This window comes from Maniola hyperantus, chromosome Z (assembly GCF_902806685.2).
Source record: "Maniola hyperantus chromosome Z, iAphHyp1.2, whole genome shotgun sequence".
Classification (NCBI taxonomy): Eukaryota; Metazoa; Arthropoda; class Insecta; order Lepidoptera; family Nymphalidae; genus Maniola; species Maniola hyperantus.
In genome coordinates this window covers 15,118,643-15,129,908 of record NC_048564.1, presented here as the reverse complement: position 1 = coordinate 15,129,908, position 11,266 = coordinate 15,118,643, and the positions used below count along the sequence as shown (strand labels likewise).

General features: G+C 35.0%; 1 protein-coding gene across 1 annotated transcript in view; it reads right to left on the bottom strand.

The window, feature by feature from the left end:
* Positions 1–1,583: 1,583 nt before the first annotated feature.
* LOC117995270 (cyclic nucleotide-gated cation channel subunit A-like) overlaps positions 1,584–11,266 on the bottom strand; it is a 33,079-nt gene continuing 23,396 nt past the window's right edge. Inside the window, exon 8 of the mRNA XM_069508666.1 lies at positions 1,584–9,603. Coding sequence (XP_069364767.1) covers positions 9,333–9,603 — 271 coding nt within the window. The 3' untranslated portion in view covers positions 1,584–9,332. The remainder of the gene's footprint in view (positions 9,604–11,266) is intronic.

Here is an 11,266-nt window from a genome sequence, read left to right as displayed (position 1 = left end):
AACTAGGCGAATTTATAATTATAACAATAATAATAATTTTATTTCAGGCAATGAAATTACAACCCATAACAATAAACACACAATATGAAGCAGATTCAATTAATATTAAAAATGAATTGAATAAGAGTATAAATGTAAAAAATGGAGCTAACAATTTAAAAAACTAACCAAGTAAAGGTGTTGTTGTCGCACCGATGCAGGCTGGACCAATGTTTTGTTAAAGGATTACTAAGATCCTCTACAACAGCACACAAGATAGCGTTAGTACTGTGTGCCAGTCTTTCCCAGAAGGAAAAAATTCTCACTCTGAATTTTATTCTTCATTACAGCGAGGATGTTATGCCAATGGTAGTAGTTACCTAGTTTTTATTGAGTTAGCACCACAGACTACCACCTAATACCCGGACACCCCTGATCGCCAAGCTTAGGCAGTTGCTTAGCATAAAAGTCAGCCCACGCTCGTTTGGTACCCTCATTCCGCACATTGTCTTGATTGCGTGACTTTTGAGTCCACTAATCAAAACATAGCATTCTCCCCTGTACCCCACCAACATTTAACAATTTTTTCATGGAAAACCTTGTATATGAAGAAGAAAGAAGAAGAAAGAAAATGCATTTATTTGTTGTTTGCGTCACAGATAAAAACAAAGTACAAATGTAACATTTTTTAGCATAATGTCTTGCATCATATGCGTTAACACACATAAGATGCAGGACGCTGATTTTCAGCTGTGACCCGGGTGACGCCACAGTTACAACCGTAAATTATAAATATAACACAGAACACAACAAAACACAAATACAAACACAAACACAATAAAACTATTAATAAAATCTCAAAATAGATAAGTGCACTTAGCACTAGGTTAGCACTTATCTATTTTGTTGCAGAATAAAAATCTGATCTATGCGAATTTATATTAAATTGCTAAGCCTGATTTATTTATATTGTGTTAAGTAATTTTTTCGCATTGCAAATTAAGATTATTGGAACGAGCGAGTTTAAAATAAAATTTAACAAGAGAGCCAAGTAAAATGCGTTGCGAAACTTGTCTCAATAAAATATTTTAAAGAAAATAAAACCACAGCTTTTATTTTTATTCTTTATTTTAATGTTGGACTCCAAAAATTCTTAATTTTTCTACATTGACTTGAGTTTAATGATAATCATAATTATTTAAATAGTGTTAAGTAATTTTTTCGCATTGCAAATTAGGTACATTGGAACGAGCGAGTTTAAAATAAAATTTAACAAGAGAGCCAAGTAAAATGCGTTGCGAAACTTGTCTCAATAAAATATTTTAAAGAAAATAAAACCACAACTTTTATTTTTATTCTTTACTTTAATGTTGGACTCCAAAAATTCTTAATTTTTCTACATTGACTTGAGTTTAATGATAATCATAATTATTTAAATAGTGTTAAGTAATTTTTTCGCATTGCAAATTAGGTACATTGGAACGAGCGAGTTTAAAATAAAATTTAACAAGCGAGCAAAGCAAAATGCGTTGCGAAACTGGTCTCAATAAAATATTTTAAAGTAAATAAAACCACAGCTTTAATTTTATTCTTTATTTTAATGTTGGACACCAAAAATTCTTAATATCATAATTTTTCTACATTGATTTGTGTTTAATGATATACAATCAGAATATTGAATAATCGTTGTACTACAGATACTTCAGAAACAGATACACATAAAATAATTTATTGACAGTTACAGCCGAAATTAATAAAATCAATATATCTGTAATTAATAATAATGATTATTAATTTTGGCCGTAAGAACTAACTGACGAATTAATCAATCCTACTTGTAATCTATCTATCTTTTCCTTTTGAGGTACGGAACCCTAAAAAGACCATAAAATTTTATCCCAACAACAACGTTGTTTCGTGACTTATCGACATTGATTATATTATAAAACGTTAGTTTTAGTTAACGCAAAAACCAAAACACATGTCGAGCATATACATAGTAGAATATAATATTATATATACCTACTTACAAAATTTCAAAAATATTTATTGAAAATTTAGAAGTCATGAGCCTCTTGTTTCGAACCGTTGTCGTCGCAAAAACATGGTCACCCCAAGTGAGCGGCTGTAAACGAACGTGACGGCCAGCGTCGATCGTGCGCACTCCCGCTTGTGCGGCTCGAGCACTCGAGTCAGCTTTTGCACGCGCTTTTCAACTAGGTGACCAAACTTGTAGGATTTTAAAGTATTTTTTGACCAAAATATAACACATAAAAAAATGATTGCAATCGATTCTGTTACTGATTCTGAACAAACTAATTTCAGGTTTTGCGTATATTAAAACTAACGTTGTATATACTACTATTAATTTCACACGTAATTTATGCTGGTAGCTACTGGATAGATCATTACCAGCAGGGAGTATGGCTATTCTGTCTTTTCGTAATTACTTAGTTGTACAGTAACATCAACAAATATGTTTAAACTCTCACAGGCATAGCGCATAACTGAGTAGGTTCCTGCGGTAGTAGAGCGGTGCGGGAGGGGTGTGATGATGTGACGCAAGAGCTCAGTGATTCGTCAGCTTGTTAATTTATTAATCGGCCCCAATATAAGTATATAATATTTACAATCATTTTTTAAATCCTGTTATTCTGATTCCTCTAAGGTGTTCCTTCGATATTTTCTCTAAGTCTAAAAAACAATGGCAGCGATTCCGTTGTCTTTCTCTGAACTAAATTTAGAATATCTGCATCCTTTTCTTTTTAACAATGCTAAAAAGGAACAGAACATGAACTTCACATTTAAAGACTGTAAATTTTAGTGCAAAAAAACAGTAGGCTCGCGACTGTGCGCTAAAATAACGGGTTTTACCATCTAAAAATTAAATTTAAAACTGTTAAACTGCGTCTATCCTTTTCATATTATATTAGTAAGAAGAGTATGCGAATACTCTAAAATTAGGTTGTGCTCAGAATCAGTACCAATATCTGATTTTTCACTATTAGGTTAATGTCGTAGGCAATTATATAGAGAGGATATAAGTTGGTTGCTTCACAGTAAATATGTTAGATTTCTATCTATGTTATTAGGGTTCCGTACCTCAAAAGGAAAAACGGAACCCTTATAGGATCACTTTGTTGTCTGTCTGTCTGTCCGTCTGTCCGTCTGTCTCTCAAGAAACCTAGAGGGTACTTCCCGTTGACCTCGAATCATGAAATTTGGCAGGTAGGTGCTTCTTATAGCTGGTATTAGGGGAAAAATCTGAAAACCGTGAATTTAGGGATAGATCACACAAAAAAATTAAATTGTGGTCACGAACTAATAATTAATATTTTCGAAGTAAGATAACTATATCAAGTGGGGTATCATATTATGAAAGGTCTTCACCTGTACATTCTAAAATAGATTTTTATTTATTTTTATGCATCATAGTTTTATAATTATCGTGCAAATAATGTCGAAAAAATACGACTGTAGTACGGAACCCTTATTGCGCGAGCCTGACTTGCACTTGTTTTGTATAATTTTCCGAAGAAATACCCATATACGGGACGAGACGTCCCGTCCCATCCGTGAATAAACTTTTTTTACATCCCAATTTTTGGAACATCCCACGTGTAGTTGGAATGAAGTATAAGAATATGAAGTTAACTATACACCTGTTTGTATAAAGTAGTTTGGAAGATTGGGCGTTACTTTTATTATACAATAAAAATAAGTAGTTATTATAATAAAAAAGATAATTAGGTTTGGTAATAATTGACTTATGACATAAAACATTAAAAAGTAGGTATATTTTTTATATTCGATGGAAAATAAAAAATGTGTTAGCTAATCTTCTTATGGTTAAGCCCGCATTTTGCACCGTGAGATTTTTCCGCAGAATTCTATGACATAATATGGAAAATGAAAGAAATACGGATGAACCATGTCACAGATTTCTGAGGGAAAAATCGCGTGGGGAAATTTTGCAGTGCGGGCCACAGTTCTGACTTTATTATTAAGTTTTCTGTATACCTTGTACCTCAGTTTCGTTTTGCTCTAACAAAAAATAAGTATAGAAAATATTATATTAGTTTTTGTAAAACTTTGGTAATATTTTTGGCAATAGAGACTTAATAGGTAGGTAAAATAGTTACGGAAAATAGTTTTTCTAAAACTAAATATTTAAAATTTAATTATTCCATTTATTCCATGAATACTTAATATTATTATGTATACACAATATCAAATAACTATAGGCGTAAAACTAGACAGTAAATATATTTTTCTAAACGTTTTCGGTTTTAGGTAGGTATAAATACTAATACTGGCTTCCCACGGAGAGTGATTTTAGCTGTAGAGAGAGAGCTACGCACCGCGCACAAGGCTCGGATGATGACGACGACGTGTCTGCGCTACCACGGACGATACTCTTCCCGGTGCGTCAGTGCGGGCTAGTCTACATCCGTCCCAATATCACGCACTGTGGGAAGCTGATGTACACAGCGTGTTCGGGACGTTATAACGTATATCAAAACCAGGGATTCAGTACATGATTCTGAGTTCCTCGGCGTTGGAATTACTCATCGGTTTTGACATGATTTTGACGATATTTTTTTTGCATGTTTTAAACTATGTATTCATACCACAATATCACCTATGTACTCTATCTCAATAATTTGTTTTTTTTCCTCTTTATATTTTCTTTAATTTTAATTTATATTGTATTTATTTTTAAATAAAAAACAACAAAACGACAATATTCAACTCACAACAGCAATTTAAATCTAAACTTCTATACGCTGGCGATCAGCTGTTTATTAAAAGGTCATGACTCGGTATATTCTCTGTAACTAAAATAACGCATGAGTGGCGGCATTAAATTGATTCCGGGGTGTTGTCATCGCATTGTTCGCGATACGTGGCGTGCTCAAAACTTACAACAATTACATCGACTTAAGTGATATTTGTAATTTATGGATTGACATTAAGTATAATCTAGTAACAAAATTTTCGTTAACACTCCCTTACACGCTGTATTTAAAAAGATACGATCGGCCTCAGAATTCAAGTAGCGATTCCGCAATACTATTGCATGAAAAAGCAGTCGCACTTCTGACCTTTTTCTATAAACACGCCACACAGATGTGCGCACAACCATGCCGTGCAGTACAAGTGAATTTGATCATTAAGATGCTAAGCGAGTTTTGGCCTTTGACTGTACTTATATAGTAAGTAGAAAAAATTGTGTTTGCGGACACAACGATTCTGAATCGCGAAATTTTATAATAAGTAATACCCTTTTTTCAATGACATCATACTATACAATACAGATATGTTACGTACATATTATAATAACATCCATACTCGCTGATATGAATAAGACAGAAGGTAAAAAATGCACAAGAGTAAAAGAGAGCTACGAATACGACCCAAATGCGGTAGTCTTCATTATCTGCGTTTTGGTTGCCCCCGACAAAACTTTTCAAGTTAACGTACGCTGTGCGTAAATCTGTCATTTAGTATGTATGAAACAGAGTGTCCCGTCCAAACCAAACGTTAGCGATAAATGAAAAGTTGCGATTGTAAACGGGCATGTTTGTCATGAAGAGTTTATGAGCTACCATTAGAAACACATATTATTTGAATACCTTTTTTAAAAAGTTTATAATGGACTAAGAGCCAGCGCATGCCAGACCTTCGTTTTTTATAGAAGCTGAATTTTTTTCTGAGTACTGTCCCCAACACAAGGAGGAAAGATTGTTTGGATCATGGTGGCTTTGGGAGAAACGTGTAAAAATCTTACGTCAAAATGTAAAGTCTTATTTTTCTATATTTTCTTTGAAATAGTATTAGAAATTACGTCCTGTATTGCCAGACACTTAGTGTCGTGGAAATCCCCTTCCAGATACTCTTAAACTTTAACAATTTATTAAACTTTATGGGCGTATGGCAGTGGGTTGCCAGGACACGCACTGTCTGGTAATGCCTGACGTGATTCCTATTACTATTTTGAAGAAAATATAAATAATGAGACTTCATACTTTGACGTACAGCTTTTTTACACTTGTATGACTTGTTATCTCCCAGAGCCACCATGATCCAAACTTTATAGTCACTGATCGTTCCTCCCTGTATTTGGGAAAATACGCAGAGAAACTTTCAGCTTTTATGAATAATGAAGATCTGACACGTGCTGGCTCTCTCTCTCTCTCTATAACTTAACATCAAATAGATACAGTTATATTATGAAGGTAAGCCCCGAGTGAAACAACTCGCTCACCTTAGTTTGCGTTTACTTTCAAGATAATTTGAAATGCCATTTTTTCAAAATCAGCTAAAAATAAACGCTAACTGTGCGAAATTAGTTGCTTTTCTACAAATACACTCGAAGCAAAAATCCATACTTACTAAAATTATAAATGCGAAAATGCATCAGTCTGTCTGTAAGTTTTTCACGGCCCATCTATTTAAACAATTTGAATGAAAAATATAGAAATAGCTTGCATCCCACAGACGGTATAAAAGTAGCTTATTTCTACATTTATCCCGGGAAATCACATAGTTTCCACGGAATTTTTAAAAACGTTAACCCACGCAGATGAATTCACGGGTATCATCTATTAAATAATAACTAATAATAATATCTTAATACTATGCTAAAGTTACACATTAGTACATTTACCAAACCTATTTAGAAAGTGGATTTTCTCCACGAAACTTGTCCTTGCATACATCATCATCAACTGTGAAATTATCTGATACGAAATTCAATACAATTGGTACGACAACACGATTTTTATAATAAGCTTACTTACCATAAGAACATTATCACACAAACCAACACTGATATCGATATCAGACATCGTTCCGAAATCCGTATGTTAAATAGGAAATAAACAAGTTTGCTTTTTCCATCGTCCTCAAAAATATCGGATATATTTTGCTCAGAACTAAATTACGTTATTTCGATAACCGATACCGATATGATACCAAAATATGTGGTAATGGTCTAATCGGCTTATTCCGTGTTCCGCCCTAAAACAGTCACCCTCTAGAGTGTATATGTACTCGGAAACGTGTGTCTGTCTATCCAACCGGCCTGGGAATATACGTAAGTAAAATAGTCACGAAAAATATTTTATCTATAACTTAAATTCTTAAAATTCATAATTCTTTGAATATGTAGATACATGTATAAAAATACAATATGTATACAAAATATCAAATAACTATAGCTTAAAACTAGTAAACATATTTTTCTAAACGTTTTCGGTTTTATGTAGTTATAAATACTAATGGCGACGATGATGTGTCTGCGCTACCCCAGACGATACTGTTTCCATGGAGCTTCGGTGCGGGCTGCTCTATGTACGTCCGCAATATCACGCACCGTGGGAAGCCGGTGTTATAATTTACACAATTGTTGTAAGGGACATTATAACGTGTATTGAAACCAGGGATTCAGTACATAATTCTGAGTCCCTTGGTCTAGGAATTTACGTATACATATTATTTTTAGGTCAGGATGGATAGACGACACTTTTACGAGTGCTAGTGTAGCTGTTTTAGGGTTGATACAGGGAATAAGCCGTCTAATCTTCCTACTTACTTTAGATATCACTTAGAAATAAAAAGTATAATACAATCCAAAAATTCCTTACAACGTTAATCCGAATACCATGTAAAGACCTCTCGCGATATCAAAAATAATTTACAAGAGATGAATCGAATTTTGAAAATCCTCCTATACGCCTTTAGCCTTTCGTTGAAACAAATATAACCGGCTATAGTAAGAAAAAATTACATAAATTACTTACTTTTTTATTGCACAATTTACTAATTTGTAGTGCATTTTTTTAGCGCATATGAATTTTGACTAGCGATTAATTGCATTGAGTATACAGGGTGTAAGAGACGTACGAACGAAAACTGAAACCAGGGTTTCAGTGCATGATTCCGAGTCCACTCAGCGTTGAAATTTTGCATCCGTCTCTTTTTGCAATGTAAATTTAAACTTCCATATTATGCGTGCGTTCAGCTGTTTATTCAAAGTTCAGAAAGAGTCATGAGTAATGACGCTCAGGCAGGTGTTGATGGTCGTTGATTACGAGGCGTTGTGATCGTGTTGTTCGCGATACATTGCGTGCTTAAAAATTACAACGTTAAAATTAAGTACATCGATAGCCCATCACTTTCTAGACAAGTGGTATTCCGTATTTGTGATTTCGTTATAGGCATTGCACGTGCAACCTATGCAAAAAGATTTCGTTTACATGTCCCTTACACCCTGTTTATTACGGAGAGATAAAGTTCAGTTTACTTTGAAACATTTTAAAAAACGCTCGCGTTTGCTGACTCTTCATCGTCATCTCAACTCATCGCCGGTCCACTACTGAGCATTCTCTCAGAATGAGAAGCTTTAGGCCACAGTTGACCAAGTGGGGTTTGACAGACTTTACACTCTTTTGAGAAGATTATGGAAAACTCTCAGGTTTCATAACGATGTTTTCCTTCACCGTTACAGCAAGTGATAAATTTAATTTATTAAAACGCACAAAATTGCATTTATTTTATTTAAATTTAAATTTAAGTTATTAATCTAAACGTTAGAGATGTGTGTCTGGAATGGAGCCCTGGACTGCCTGACATCTCAACTAACACCGCTTTTGTTTTAAGTCAATTGAGTATTTGACTCCAATTTTTTATTACTTTATTATAAACTAGGATAAAAATAATAACGAAAACTGAAAAAACTAATTAAATCGATCAAATAACAAAAAAGTGATAAGCATTTAAATATATTTTCTTATTAGACAGAGATAGCGATATAGAATTATGACGTCATTGTGACTAATGCCATAGTAGCTTCGTGCGGTTTCATACAAATTTTCGTTTTGCGAGAAAGGGATGGAAGACCCTCCCACATCAAAATTAAAATGCCTGTAACTTTGTAAATCTTTGTTGGATTTTAATATTTTTTTCAGCGTACGTCATTATTTTTAACTTAGTCTAAATATATAAAAGGAAAAGGTGACTGACTGACTGATTGACTGATTGACTGATCTATCAAAGCACAGCCCAAACTACTGGACGGATCGGGCTGAAATTCGGCATGCAGATAGCTATAATGACATAGGCAACCGCTAAGAAAGGATTTTTAAATTCAACCCCTAAGTGGGTGAAATAGGGGTTTGAAATTCGTGTGGTCCACGCGGACGAAGTCGCGAGCATAAGCTAGTTTATAATAAAGTAATAATATTAATCAAATTCAAAAGTAGTAAAATACCCAATTCTAGATGGAGATCATAATGAGTAAGTAAAGCTGGATACGTTTGTTTTACAAAATTACATCCACGTCTCTTACATCACTTAGTAGGCTCTTTATGAAACCTCTTGACTCGCAGCGACTTGCTTCTCGGCTCAGGATTAGCGCGCAAGAGGCCCGGAGTCCTCTCGACGCTCAAGGAGTGGCCTCGCTCCCGATGGCGTATGTACGACATCCTCGAGGAACACTGCACGGGGCTCAGGGGGATCCGGTAGCTGTCGTAGGAACGGGCGATCTCACTCTGCAGATCGGGCTCGTCGTCACTTGTAGCGTACTCTTGGTCCGTCTCTTCTTCGTCGGACTCGATCACCCTGAAAATACAAATATTGCTCAGTATGTAACGTTGCTGTGATAGCCTAGTGATTAGGACGTCCGCCTTCTAATCGGAGGTACGATCCCGGGCACGCACTTCTAACTTTTCAAAATATCACTTGCTTTAACGGTGAAGGAAAACATCGTGATGAAACCTGCATACCTGAGATTTCCTCATGTTCATAAAGGTGTGTGAAGTCTACCAATCCGCACAATGGCCAGCATGGTAGACTATGGCCAAAACCCTTTGCACTCTGAGAGGAGACCCGTGTTCTGTAGTGAGCCGGTGATGGGTTGATCATGATGATAGCCATATATCATCATCGCCAACCGATAGATGTCCACTGCTGGATATTGCGCCTTCTAAATGTTCCCAAATCTAACTCAAATTATGCGCGAAATTCTATAATTCCACGCTTGGTACGTACTTATAACAATCAGTTCGCTGAGTTTGACTTATTTTACCTATCAAACAATAAATTTAAAAAGGAATTAAGAAACTGTCATCGTAAAAAAAAAGTAACTAACATCTAAATATGCATGCAATCACACACTCCCACTTACACACACACACACATAAGCACACACTCACACACGCATACACACACACACAATCATACACACACTGTTGTAATTTTATTTTATTATTGTATATACCTACATTTATTCTAACTCTATTCTGTTAAAATAGTTTAATTATAATTTTAAGTAATCTCTTTTGGCCTTCTGTTATACCAAAATTTAAATTTAAATTATAATTATGTATTTACGCTGTTGATTACTTTCAAATAAACAAAATAAACAAAATAAAAAAAATAAAGGTCACATGTAGGGACTTCCACACGCCATAGTAGACTTCACACACCTTTGAGAACATTGTGGAGAACTCTCAGACATGCAGGTTTCCTCGCGATTATTCCTTTACCATTAATAAAACGAGTGATATTTAATTTTTTTAAACGCTCATATTTCCGATAAGTTAGAGATTCGTGCACAGGATCGAACCCCCGACCTCCGACTAGTAGGCGGACGTCCTAACCACTAGCTATGGCTATGGTATACACACACGCATATGATATGGAAAGAGCATAAAATCGTTATTTAGAACAAAGGTCTCAAAAGTTGAATTGCACACCTTCGCAATGGGAAGTAGCTAAATCGCTTGGCAGCACGGCTTTGCCGGTAGGGTGGTAACTAGCCACGGCCGAAGCTTCCCATCAGACTAGATCAGAGACAATTTAGAAGTTATAATTTCTTAAGCTGCCCCTGCCGGAAATCGAACCTAGAACCTCTCACTCATAAGACCACAGCGATCACTACTCACTACTGAGCCAGGGAGGTCGTGGTTTGGTAAAAAACCGGCCAAGTGCGAGTCAGGCTCGCTCAACAAGGGTAATTCCGTACTACAGTCGTATTTTTTGACATTTTGCACGATAATTCAAAAACTATGATGCATAAAAATAAATAAAAATCTGTTTTAGAATGCACATGTAAAGCCCTTTCATATGATACCCCACTTGATATAGTTATCTTACTTTGAATATTGAAAATACTAATTATTAAATCATGACCACAATTTAATTTTTTTTGTGTGATCTAATCCTAAATTCATGGTTTACAGATTTTTCCCCAAATGTCAGCTATAAGATCTACCTGCCAAAA